The 14,124-nt window shown below is 36.9% G+C and overlaps 1 protein-coding gene across 1 annotated transcript in view; it reads right to left on the reverse strand.

Moving 5' to 3' along the window:
* The window catches only part of Adgrv1 (adhesion G protein-coupled receptor V1), a 595,268-nt gene extending 587,037 nt beyond the window's left edge, over positions 1–8,231 (reverse strand). Inside the window, exons 1-4 of the mRNA XM_008829347.3 lie at positions 8,052–8,231; positions 5,093–5,242; positions 3,618–3,713; positions 1,149–1,253 (exon numbers count right to left, since the gene is read on the reverse strand). Of these exons, the coding sequence (XP_008827569.1) occupies positions 1,149–1,253; positions 3,618–3,713; positions 5,093–5,242; positions 8,052–8,231 (531 nt within the window). The remainder of the gene's footprint in view (positions 1–1,148; positions 1,254–3,617; positions 3,714–5,092; positions 5,243–8,051) is intronic.
* Between the last annotated feature and the right edge of the window lie 5,893 nt (positions 8,232–14,124).

A 14,124-nucleotide genomic window follows, 5' to 3' on the forward strand; every position in this document is an offset into this window, starting at 1 on the left:
CCTCCGGCTTCAGGGATTCTCCTGTCTCCACTTCCCATGTCATCGAGGAGCACTGGGAGTGCACACCTGACTTACACACTTGGCTTATGTTATAGGGATTCAAACTTGGGTCCTTATGCTGGCATAGCAACTGCTTTACCCACTGAGCCATCTCTCCGGCTCTCTATTTTATGTTCTTACATAATTAAATAATCACCACCTGATATAAATAGATCAAATAAAATTCCTCTATACTACAATATAAATGCTATATAATTCTAGTATCTATTAATGCTTTAATTCAAATAGAAATGTATCTATCATAACCTTCAAATATTCTTAAAGTTTGAAAATGGCATATTTGATCACGTTTTGGATTTTATAAGACATAAAACCTAATTGAAAATTTAAATGTGAACATCACAGAACAGCAGTGTGGGAGGCAGTAAAAAGCCAGCACTGAAGAATGTACCTCACCCACAACCTGTGTCATTCACACCACAGTCTGCAACATCCATAAACCTCCATGGTGGGGATGCTGCTGCTTATATCATCTATCAGACGTCTTGGGGAGAGACTGGAGAGATGGCTCAGCAGCTAAGAGCACTGGCTGCTCTTGCAGAGGATCCAGGTTCAGTTCCCAGCACCCACATGGCAGCTAACAACCATTCATAACTCCAGTTCCAGGGGATCCATCACCCTCTTCTGACCTCTGAGGGCACTGCATGAAACAGGTGCACTTACATAAATGTAGGCAATACACTTACACACATAAAATAAAATATAAAAGTCTTCAGAAAAATGGGACAAACAACATACTAAATAATGTTACAGAAACCTAAGTATTCAATGGGTATTTAAAATGTATACCCTTGGCAATGATTATTATGAAGGTTCTATTAATTTTATAGAATTAATGTGATTATTTTATTTTGTCATTTATCATCAGCCCAAATCTAAAATGATACATTGTTTCATGTAGGCTTAATACATTCAAGGAGAAAGGAAAACATTTTTATATTAACCATTAAGTGTATAATACAGCAAAAGTATTTATCTTTAATTAAGCATGATGTTTATCATACAAAGGACTTTGATTTTTTTAATTGAACCATACAATATGGATTCTTAAAGTGTTGTCATCTAAAATGATGTCAAAGTAAGCTTACCTCAAAAGTCACAGTGACCATTCCATAGGTCCCCTTTTCCCTGATGAGAGTTAGTGGCACAGACTCATTTCTGTCCCTGGGCTCCACCACTGAGATTGATGAAGGCTATTGGGAAGAGCGAAGGCAATGAAGCATTGATCAGAGATAGGAGGTGGTAAAACTGCTAACCCAAAAATGCAAAATGCTAAATTCCACAGCAAATCAATTCACAGTGTACTGTAGGAATGTCATATTGCTAGCATCAATTAACCGTAGATGATAAAAATACTGCAAGAATTTTTTTAATATTTTATTTATTATTTTTATTTTATGTGTATGAGTGTATTGCCTGCATGTATGTAAGTACACCCATGGCGTGCAGTGCTTGAGAAGGTCAGGAGAGGGCGTCAGATCCTGTGGAACTGGAGTTACCCATGGCTGTCAGCCGCCACGTGGGTGCTGGGAATTGAACCCAGGTCCTGCAAGAGCAGCCAGTGCTCTTAAACATTGAGCCATCTCTCTAGCCCCAAATAATGCAAAATTTTAAATCATAATGTAAAGGGAATTCAAAGCTAGACATGCAAAAAGCATGGGCTCTTGTCCTGGTTCTTCCACCATAAGTTCTGAGGAATCTTACAGGCTATCTAGCTAGAAGACAGTAAATTAAAATGCTCACAGAACTCAAGAAGTCACAAAAATAAGGTATGAGGTACGCCTCCAGACCAAGTTAATGGCTCATTGAGGCCATTTGGCCTTGCTCCCAACCACTCCTTCCTCATCATCCATCAGTCTGTCGTTGAAAAACAGCTGTTAATGGCTTTCAGGACGTGATCACTGCCAAAAGAGAAGCAGTGAGAACCTCAAATGCTGAAACACACTAACTTGGCTGGCTGAAACTCAGGGAAGACGAGGACGAAGAGGGAAGCACTGAGTGTACACATGCAAGGACAGCAATGGACATCTCTGAGGAAGATGGTGTCATATCCCCTTCTATAAATGAGGCTATGAATACCCGACCCAACAGGCTGTAATTAGACTTCAGTGTAATTCATGTCAAGCATTTATCCTGCTTCCTGATACATGCTGAGGGCTCAATAAATATTGGCTATTAATATTACATCAATGAGATGTTCATTATCGGCGTTATCATCAAAAGGCTAGAAACTGAAGTGGTCTGTTAAATACCTACTATAACACAGCGCCCAAATGGAGCCTGTCAGAGGCTGAATGATAGGACTGTACCAACCCCAGAGACTCATCCCACAACATAAGGTATATAATGGCAAAAGAGAGAGAGGAGAGAGAACAGAGGAGGGAAAAAAAGAAGAGAAAAACATCCTTTAAACAAATCCATGTAAGGCTTAGTGGTAAGATGGAAGTATATAAGAAAAACAGTGTGAAAGGAAGCTAAACGATTAAGAAAGCCTGTTTCATAAATTTCTCTTATTCAAATAGAAAGGAGTCATTAATTAGTTTAATTAATGTTTATAAATGACAATATAATGTAGGTTACCAAATATCCACTAAACTGAGGTTAAGCAATACCCCTTGTAAGAAAGATGCTGCAAGTATAAAATATAAAGACCACATTTGTCTACTGTTAGCCTTGTTTTAAAGGTAACTTTAAGGAACTATGGAAATGGCATGCAATGTCCCCGAGCAGAGTGGTGATCTAAAATGGAAAGTGACTAGAAAGCTGGAGAGTATGGTATCATATTTTAATGTTGCTTAGTAACAGGATTCAAAAAGACTATTGGGAAGCTTATTATAGTTTATTAACTTAGTACCCAAATCTATTTGTATTCAAGATGACATTTTGTTTTAGTTTAAGAGTTGGAAACATTTTCTCTCTAGGAGAGACTTGTCTTGTGGGTTTGCTTCTAAAAATAAAACCCTTTGAAAACTGGATGGGCTAGAAATATATGAATTTGGTGAAAGAGATAAAAATAAACTGAACAAAATGCAGGACATGAGATGGAGTTTCAACTTCCATGAAATATGAAATAATAAGAAAATTTTAGGGTACGAACTGGATACAGAATTTGAAAGAGCTATAACATCTACTAGATAATTTTAAGTTCACTGCAAGTTTCCTCGATTTTCTTTCTGTGAGATTTTCTTACCTCACAGTCACTTCAAACACAGGGAAGATTAAGACAAATAGATAATACTTCCTTAAGTGACATTTGGGGAAATCAAGGTGCCTGAGAACACATCTGACTGACAGACCAGCCATCGGTGGCAAATGAATGAGTCATGGAATGATCAACAGAAAAGTTTATTGTGATGACTCTGAGCATGAAAGCCTTCTTCCTCAATCTGCAAAACTCTTAAAAGAGCAAGTGGAAAGCACACAGAGTGTGGGATGGGGACATAGTGAATCTGAGACTTATGTGATATCAAAACAGAACAGCACTGGCAAACATCAGGAAAAACAGTCTTTGTAAAAAGGTTTAATGAACTAGTACAATCATCAAATTGTAACCATACCATACTGAATGAAATAATTCCAAATGCATTGTCATTTGATAGTACTGTCACAATAACAGTCCTTGGCCATCCAAGTTTCACATTTGCTGAGGGTTTCTATAATGAAAGCACAAATAATAGCAAATTAAATATTAGAAGAAAAATAATCAGTTAATAGAATGTCCATCTTTAATTATTGACAGTATGAATAAACTACCCCTCCCTGATGATCTATAGGCGGTTAACAGGTGATGAGGAGGGAGAGACGTTTTCTTCAGTGGTGTAGCTACTGGTAGGTTACCTATGCTCCTGTAAACAAATACTCACTCACACTCCTATAATCAATCCTAATGAATCTCACTGGATCACAAAAAAAGGCACCAAAGAAGTGGGGGGCTACTTGGGAAGAAGATCAACAAAGGAGGGAGGGGGACAAGAGAAGGTAACAGGGGTGGATAGAATATGATACAAACACATAATGTACGTGTATTAAAAGCCATAATAGTGTATACTATTAAAAATACTTTGAAATAGTATGAGTAAGGGTACAAACATGCTTTTAATGAACAGACTGAGAAACAGAAAACATATTCAAACTAACCTTGTAAAGAAGTTACATATGAGAATTTTTTGAAAATTTTTAAAACCATTGGTTCCTATTGATAAGATATAATAGTGTAATCAGTAGCTAGCAATATAACATTGTTATGTTAATTACTATGATGTCATTACTAATGTAACATGTACATTGATTAAGCAATGCTATTCAAGCATGCAAACATGACTTTTCCTTACACTACAGACATTGCCAAAACTTAAGTCAGTTTTGTTCTACAAATCATACAGCCAAACTGACAAAATATTAAAGCAATTTTTCTTACAAAGCGAATTTTCTACACTTCTGTTACTATATGAAAAATATAAGAAAAAGGTGATTTGCAAAATCAAAACATAAGCATTTCACTGAACTTTTATGAACACTGACAAATATTCAAAAAAAATTCCCAGTGCCTTTCAGAAACATTAACTAGAATGGTATCAGTAGTCTGATTCAACCCTGACAGAGAAAGCCAAAGAGCTCAATTACATCTTGGGCTAGTCAAGCTGACTCCTCCCCAAAGGAATACTTTGAATTTATTTGAAGACACAGGGCCTCCCACTTCATTGTGTGCCTTTTGTATATTTATCCTTTGAACTTAGAAGTCAAGATCATTCTTTGTGAACCTGGCCGTTGGAGAGGGCTCAGAAAGAAATGAGCCAAAGGGTAGGGAAGTTTCTCTGGAGTTTCTGTGATGGCAATCCCCAACTGAATGAATCCAAACACTAGATGCAGGATCTTACAAAAAGTACTGTGAGTTTGCCAACGAGATCACCACTTCTGGCTTCTAGGAAAACCACCACGAGCCATCTGCACTGGCTTAGCTCTAACTAAATAGATTTTCAAGTGTTGGAAGACATCTTATGAGTTCAAGATAAGGGGGGATTGAAGAAGTTACCTGTAATGTCAAATGAAAAATGAAAGTTTCATCAGGCTCTGGCAGGTCATCATCACAGACTGCTATGTATACTGTCCTGTTAGACTCTCCAGAAGGTATAAAAGCCGCAGCATACGTGTCAAAGAAGTCACCAGTGTCTTCTCCATACAGCTGCAAATGATGAACAGGACATTTTTACTTAAGGAAGAGGTTAGAAAAGAAAAATTGAGGCTAACTGGAGCAATCAAGAAAGTTTAAATCAAGTGGAACTGACATTTCTAACAGTATGTTCAAAAATGAATGCTTACCAGCTGTTAAATATCATCTTCTACAAAAGGATTATGGGGTGACAAAATGGATCATCAGGACAGTTGCTGCCAAACCTGATAACCTAAGGTCCATCCCTGAGAACTACATGGTGGAAGAGAAAACTAACCCCTGCAAGTTGTCCTCTGACCTCCCTCATGTGCATACACACACGAACACACACATACATACCTTTTCTATCTAAAATAAAAAACTATTTTTAAAAAAATCACAAATATATATAAAATAATTCTTAATATTGTGGAACAAAATTAATTGTGCACAAAAACTAGTAATTGCATAGAAAAAAGTGCTATTCATTTTTTTCTGTCTCTTAATTGATTTAAAGTAGAGTAAAGCAAATTGTGGCTAAAATTCTCACAAAGAAGAGATAGGAGTAGACTGACAAGAACTCAGGAGAATCGATTGTTTTCCCAATAGGTTTCAAAAAAACAGCTATGCCCAAACCTTTCAGTCTAAAATTATACTTACATTACACAACAGCAACTGAAATAAAGACTCACCATTTTAATATCCCAGAGTCTTAGTAATTATAAACCTTTCTAGGATCTTAGTCTTTAAAATCAGCATTGCTACTAAGATTCTCAGGGGATGACCAGGTGTGGAAAGGCAGGTCTCTGTGAGATCAAGGCCATCCTGGTCTACATAGTGAGTTCCAAGTCATCTGGGGCTACAGAGAGACCCTGCCTCAAAAACCAAACAACAAAAGAAGATTATCAGAGGAGTACCAATTACAAAATTATAAATGAACAATTCATTGTGCAAATCCAAATAAGACTTCTTTGACCAGAACTCAAAATTAATAATTAGCTACTACTGAAAAAAAAATTTTAGCTCAAATAAGAATGAAGAATATGTTTTAGGAAATGTTATTCATTATCTAGTTTTAACTTATAAAAAAAAGTTTAAATAGTTGGGAAATCAAAATAGGTTGGAAAAATATTGAAAAGGGTGTTGGAAAGCTTGTTCTCCCAAGTTACTATAGAAAATACCAATCTTGGAGAAAACATTACCAAGAGCCACTGAAGAAAACAATGGATTAATCTACCCTATCAAAATTCACAATCCAAATTATGGGGGAAAGGTAGGTACAGAAGCAATTCTTCAGAAATCACAACAGACAGCAAAACCTGAAAGGAAGCAACCTCAATGAAAAACAGCTTATGAAGGATTAGAATATAATACTCTATCAAGAAAGTGAAAAGACAACAACCTGAACTAAAAATAATTCAGTAAATATGTACATATATGTCAAATTAAGTTGAAAATAAAAGCAATGTATAAAACTGTAACATTTGAACTCAGCTGTCATTAGCTAAGAGATTAGGTCAGGTTAACGGTTTACTCCTAAGATAAAAGCTAAAAGTTTACTATGCTTTTAGCCCTAGGAAAGAAAACATTGTGGCCAATAAATTGGTAACCTTGAGTAAAAAGTTAAGCATCCTTCTGGGGCCAACTAACAGACTATATGTCCTGTTTCTTTGTGCTCTAAATCTTTGTATGTGACTGTTATTTCTCCCACGTGACTGCCAGTTCCTTGTAATGTATAAAAACCATCTGAATTTTGTAATAAACAGCTTGTGTGAAGGGGAAAAAAAAAAAAACTATTAACATGACTGCGTTTATAGGTAGTTTTTCTTCTTTTTCAGTTTTTAAATGATAATTTTAACCCACTGCTTAAAATTGATTTTGGAAGGGCTAGAGAGATGGTTCAGTCAATAAAATACCTGTGCACTGAAGCATAAGGATCTTAGTTCAGATCTACAGTATCCTAGCAAAAAGCCAGGGGTGGCAGTGCACATCTGTAACCCTACTGCTGCAGGGGGTGGGAAAAGGGAGTTGGTATAGGTCATTCTCCACAGTTTACTGACCAGCCAGTCTAGCCAATAAGCAAGCACCAAGTTCCGTGAGAGACCGTGCCTCAAAAAAACAAGTGAAGATCAACAGACACAAACATCTGACTTGACCTCATCCTCTACACACAGGCACACACATATATGTGCATCCATATACACATGTGCACATAAACATGAACACATACATGTGCTACACACACACACATACACATTTTTGCTCCAAATTTTTTAAATGTATTAAGCCTCTATTTAGCAATACCTTTATTAGTCATATAGCATTACTTTCTGGGTAAAAATACACACAAATACAAACATAAACACTCCATCCCAAGTTAAACTGTATATGGTTTATCAAATCTTCTTAACTTTGAATGAAGCTAACACACTTCATTTCTCCAAGAAAAGAGACTCTCTAACAACTTGGGAATTTTTTCTGATTACTATTTTTCTCTTTTAAATATCACATATATTTTGTCTAAATCACCCTACAATAAATGTCTAGAAAAAGATACTATGATTCAAATTACCCAAAATAAAATATTCCTGTTTTAAAATAAACATTCAAGCACTTTAAAAGGATCAGTCTTTGTCTTTAAAATACAATAGTTGCATGTGCACGGCTACACTGGAATGCTCTCTGAACTTCTAGCTCACGTGGGTGGAATAACACTGTCTCCAAAGCACCCATCATAATGAAACTAGTACTCAGCGTCTCAACTGTAAAACAAAGTTCTTTCCATTCAAACTGAGAATTTTCATATATGTTCAGAAAGAACAGAGCTGAAGTCACCTCTTACCGAGACAATTGCAGTGACGTTGGCCGGCTCTCCTAGCCTTTGAATGATAAGACGAATAACAGTTGTGCTTGTTTCATTAACGACAAATTCTGTTTGTCCAGCAAACCTTATTTCTGTTTCTCCAAATACAAAGGAGATGAGTAAAGCTGAAAGATTTACTAATAAAAATGAAGAGGGCATCCCTGGAAGAAAAAAAGAAACAAATTCATGAAGCTACCTAATACATTTTCATTAGATTTTGTTCTCTGTGCTAGGAACATAAAGTGAAGAATAAGAAAATAAGCAATTATGTCATAAATACACCAAATATTAAGGCATCCAAGTCAAACTGTACAATGACAGAGGTTAAAGAATCACAACTTCTTACATTTCTCCCTTTCCTATCTTTAACTACCTTTTCATACTTTGCTTCTGAACAAAGGTCATGATTTTAAAGCAAACATTATTAAATTTACTTTTTAAAAAAACTTACTGAAACTCACACTGTAGTCTAAGACCAACCTAAGCAGCATCATGGGAAAAGCAACCGAAGTCCATCTTTCCCAAATGAAACTGAAATGATGGTCAAAATCAAAATAGGTGATGACAAAGCTTTAGAAATTAACTGACTCCTTGGTTGCTGTCTACATCTTACTTGGATTTTTCTTGAGATTTAAAAATCTTTTTAATTGCTTCAAGAAACTGATAATCCTTTCAGAGATAAATTTCCAAGACTTAAATTTCTAAAATATTATTATCACTTCTTAGAAAAATGTCCACAATGCTTTACAATAAGCAAACTTAGCCAAATGTGTTCCTTCTTTTCCATAACTCCTATTGCTTTCTTCTTACTACAATATATGTGATTATGAGGTATCAACATTGCTCCCTCTTTCAGCTGTTTGTGATTCAAGTGTTTTCAAAAGCACAACACTGCAGTGACCTCATGAAAACCCTGCTGTTTTGTAATGCAGATGTACCTCTAAAAATGTGAACAATTTATCTCATGGATCGTTAAGATTCTAATGGATCTATGTGATCAGTCACACGAACATAACACGCTCATACATTTTAAAGGACAGCATTCTAAAGCAGACTCACATTACCTACTCCAGGAGCCAAATGCTTCCTATTAATCTTTCCTTAGCAAAAAAAAGCAATGAAATCCTCATGCATGTCTTATTTCTACATGGTCACACATGACTTCATATGAAAGAATCATCAAATATATGAATTCTTGATATATTTTAGAGTTTAAATGCAATTTTCTCAGTACAGTATATTCTCACAAGCAGTTTTCAATTGCTCGACATGCCTCTGATTACAAAATCCATAGATGGAGATAGAGTTCAGATGGAATCCAGGGAACAGACATAGGTCTGGAATTCCAGGGGACTTGGACATCATTTTGCATCAGTTCTTTCTATCCAAGTGTCTGTCCTGAAACTAAAGGAAGTTGAAAAAGAAATAAAGCAGCTGCAGAAATTTACATCTGGTCAAAGTTCAGAGAAGAAGAGACCAAAGAGTGCTCAGCTCTTAATGGGACACCTATATCACAGGCAAGGGGACAGAAAGATTGTAAGAGCTAGAGGTGGTAGGTGACTCCAAGGAAAAAGTGTTTGACAGCCAGCAGAACAGTTGTACATATGAACTCACAACAATTGTGAGAGCAAGCACAGGACCCACACATGTTCTAGCCAGACCAAATACTAGCATAGGTTGGGAGAGGTAGGCAAGAACACCCAACCCTAGCTTTGGAACTATTGGAAATTGATAACTGCTGGAAAGAGAGAGTCATTTTTCTTAAAGGTTATGATACAGGGTAGGGTAGGCAAGCTCCAGGGGAAGGACACACACCCAAGAGCGTTTGGGAACACAAATTAAGACTCAATATGATTTAAATAATAATAATAATAATAATAATAATAATAATAATAATGGACATGAAGTCAGGGGAGGCTGTAAGATGGGAGTGGGGATGGAAGAAGAGGTCTGAATATGACCAAAATACATTGTATGAAATTCTCAAAGAACTAATAAAAATATTTTTTAAAAGAATATCAAGAGGGCTGGAGAGATGGCTCAGTGGCTAAGAGCACTGACTGCTCTTGCAGAGGACCTGGGTTCAGTTCCCAGCACCCACATGGTGGCTAACAACCATCTGTAACTCCATTTCCAGTGGATTCAATTCCCTCTTCTGACTTCCATGGGTATTGCATGACACAGGTGTACTTACATGCAGGCAAAATATTCATACGCATAAAATAAAAAATAATAAAACATTCTTAAAAAATAAAAGAATATCAAGTATTTTCTAATTGTATACTGTACATCCTTTTTAATCAGTTATATTTATGAATTTATACACAAATAATCATATGTATAATTTTTTCTAGGAAGCCATTATTTAACAGATTTATCATATACTACTGGTAAAGAAATTCCTACTAAAAGGTTTCTGTAATTCCAGGCTATTGCCACAGCCCTTGATTGCTTCCTAGAACTTGAAGGTAAGACCCTATTGCTGAAGACAGGACATATTTTGGACACAGGGTTTGGAGCAATGAAGCTGGAACTGACCTGGAAGCCACTTCCCCTGAAGGCTAGCTCTCATAGCTGTGGAGAACACTATGCAAGCTGCTAAGAGAGAACATCAGTCAATGGTACAACCCCAGCTTTGAGGCTTAATTACCATATCAATGATCAGCACACAAATGCATTGGTGCAGTAGTGGCACTTTTATCTTAGGGGTAATCAACAGCTACCTAATGGGACTTAAAGCCCATTCAATGGAAGGAAACTCATGTGTGGTACTGTAAACATAGAAAATACACATGACTGGAGAGGTCACAGATCTTAGAGAAAACCCCAAGACTGTTACATCCCTAGACAAATGTAATTTCTTACTATGTGCAAAGTATGATCTTATTTTTAGACAAATATCCCGGTCACCACTCATCAAGGAAGCTTCTTTTGCAATAATGGGGATTATTACAGAGTTTCAATAATTATTACAGAGTTTGTAATAATAGAGAGTATTAAAGAGTTTCACCAATGGTCATACACAGAGATTGTCTATAAATTGCCCAAGCCTAAGTGGCACATCTAAAATGCAACCTCTAAACCTAAGGCTTACCGAACATAGAACAAGGTGTGAAGAGAACACTAATGCATCTCTCAATTTTCATCCATGAAGCTTCCTCATGCAACAGAGGGCTAGGAAAACAAAAGGCCACAAATGGCTAAAGTGTAAAGACAAAGAGTCTTCAGAGTGTAGGTCCTTGAACAGGACTCCTATATTAAAGTCCATCCACTCAGGGTTCAGAGACCATTGCAGAAGAAGGGGTGGAAAGAATGTAAGAGTCAGGGAGGAGGTGCATGACCATATGGAAATAAGAGTCCTACAGGCTCCTGGGACCTTTCTCATATGGGCCTACAACAATGATGTCCACATGCACAAGACCCATGCAAACTCAAGCAGACAAAAACCCAGCAGAGAACTGTGGAAATGGGCAGCAGGCCCCAATCTTAGTCCAAGAATTATTGGCAGTTGATTACTGCTGGGTGAGGAAGAGTTGATTTCCTTAAAGGGAGGGACTCTAAACAGGTTGACTAGACCACAATGGATGAACTTGCACTGAGGGGAGTCTGGGGACTCTAACTTGACACAATAGGCCTTAACACAAATGACAGAATGTATGAATTCTGGGGGAGGGGGGCTTTGGGAGGGTGCCAGTGGGGAATAGGGTATAAAGATGATTAAGATGTTCTGTATGAAATACACAAAAATTCAATAAAAAATTTACAAAAAAAATTCTGTAATTCAAGTACAATAGAAATATTTGCTCTGAGCAAAGAAAAAAGAAAAAGAAACAAAACAGTTCTTCCCTGACTTCTAACCCAGGAACGCTCGCAGAGAAAGAATGGAACAGATGAGAGAAAGGAAAGGGAAAATGAAAGAATGGAAGAGAAATGCCTTCCATACTTCCCAGGAGTGGGAATGTTTCTGACCTAAACCAAAGCCAAGAGAGAAGACACTGTGGAATTCTAAAGTCAGAGTGATTTCACATAGCACTTATGACAAACAATGGGAAAGAAATGAACTAGAGGTAATGCAAACAATAAGGTGAGAAGCAGCAACTTGGGACTTGGGTGTGAAGGAAGCAACTTTGATCTATTACGATTATAAAAGAAAAAAATCTCAGTCCTTAAACAAGAGACATGATAGAACTTGAGTTAATGGAGTAAAAAAGTCATCTATATTTCAAGGTGGAAAGAGTGAAAGTGAGAAGACAGCCTGAGGAAAGGAACTACGAGCAGTGTACTTCTCAAAACTGCCCTGGATTAAGCATCAATTCCCACACTTGATAAAAATGTCAAGTCTCCTCAGAAATTCTGACCCAGCAGATCTTGGCTGGGGCCAAGGAATCTGCAACCTATCAGACTCCTTATTTACTCTAAACAACTCCAGAATACACAGGTACACTTAGAAACACACTGTCCTAGACTGTGGGGACTAGGGAGAGGACAGGGGTCCAGTATAGGCATATAAAATTCCACATTTGTAGCTTTAAGCTAACTCCCAAATTTTTCAAAGACATAGGTGGGAGCTTACTACACACTTTTCCCTTTGTTTTTCTACCTATTCTGATATATTTTCAGATTCTATGCATCATAAAGGAAAAAAAATCTGTAACAACCTATAACATGTATCACATAGGCCACTATTTATATGAAGCTATTTTATGCAGTTTATACACATTGATTCATTTAGTTCCCACATCTCTGTAAGGGTTAGAAAATCATTAGCTCTGCTCTATAGTTGTAGGAACTAAGGCACAGACAAGTTAGTTAACATACACTCACTCAGCTGTGTCAGTGGTTAGGCAGGATTTGAATCCTGGAGTGCATGGCCAGACAGCCCCCAGAAACCCCTCAGTACTGCCTCTTATCTTCATTCCTAAAGGCTCATGCCCTCTTCCTAATAATGGACTGTTCATGCTACATATTTCCAAGCAACCAGATACCTTAAATTCATGTAAAACAACCAAAACTTCCATGACACCCATAATTATGGGCCTCCTAAAAGTTTTCCCTTATCATTCTTATAAACATTACACGTATTTAAATGACACCAGAGTTCTCTTGACTATTTTAAATATTTAACAGTATCTTTTTATATTGGGACCAATGAACTCAAAACGCTGGATTCTTACAATTTCCCAGGCAATTAGAGCTCCCTGATCTCTAATCAGGGAGTTTACATCGGGAAGTTCATTTTAAATTGGCACACATCAATGAGTTTTGAGATTATGGAAAATGAACAAACAAGCTTGATTGGAAATGCCTCAAATTGTGTGACCTCACTGGAAACTGCATACCCTTTGCTTCCATCTTTTCACACTGAAAGGTTCTTGGGGCAAAGCTGGCAACTGAATAGATAAAAGGTGAAACAAAGCAATGAAAGCAAAGTTTCCTTCACAAAGCAGCCATAATTACACTAAAGCAGAATATTGTGTGCTTCCGAGTAACCAGGAACATTTTCTGCTATCACACTAAAAATCTAATATACACACATTTATTTTTTATTAAACTCAGAACACCAGACATTAGTAATTGGCATAATTATGACTAATATTTCAGATCACTTTTTCCTCTTCGATTTGAGATAAATTTCAGACCACTCATTTTAAATTCTCCAATAAAATGAACTTTCAGCAACATGTATTTAAAGACTACAAATTCATATTCTGTCACAATTGTGAAGGAATAATTTTAGCCTCGCTGGCACCCTCCTTCTCTGTAATGGAGTCATACCACAATATTCAAATCCTCCCATCTCCGTGTTCTCCTCACACCTCCCACTCTTGCTTGGGATGACTCAGAGTAAGTTGTCATTGTTCCTGCCGATAGATTTCTCATCTCTTAATAGAGCTTACAGCTTAATAGAACTTACAGTATTGGGAAGAGAGATTTATGTTACTTTCTTGCTTATTTCCTGACGCATTATTATATAATGAAGCGTTGTTTGTCGTGACAGCATACAGGTACAAAGTCACAGGTTCCTAAGTTCTAGCAATCATATTCAGTCTAT

Source organism: Nannospalax galili, unplaced genomic scaffold, assembly GCF_000622305.1.
Source record: "Nannospalax galili isolate Female #2095 unplaced genomic scaffold, S.galili_v1.0 scaffold173, whole genome shotgun sequence".
In the NCBI taxonomy this organism is placed as follows: domain Eukaryota; kingdom Metazoa; phylum Chordata; class Mammalia; order Rodentia; family Spalacidae; genus Nannospalax; species Nannospalax galili.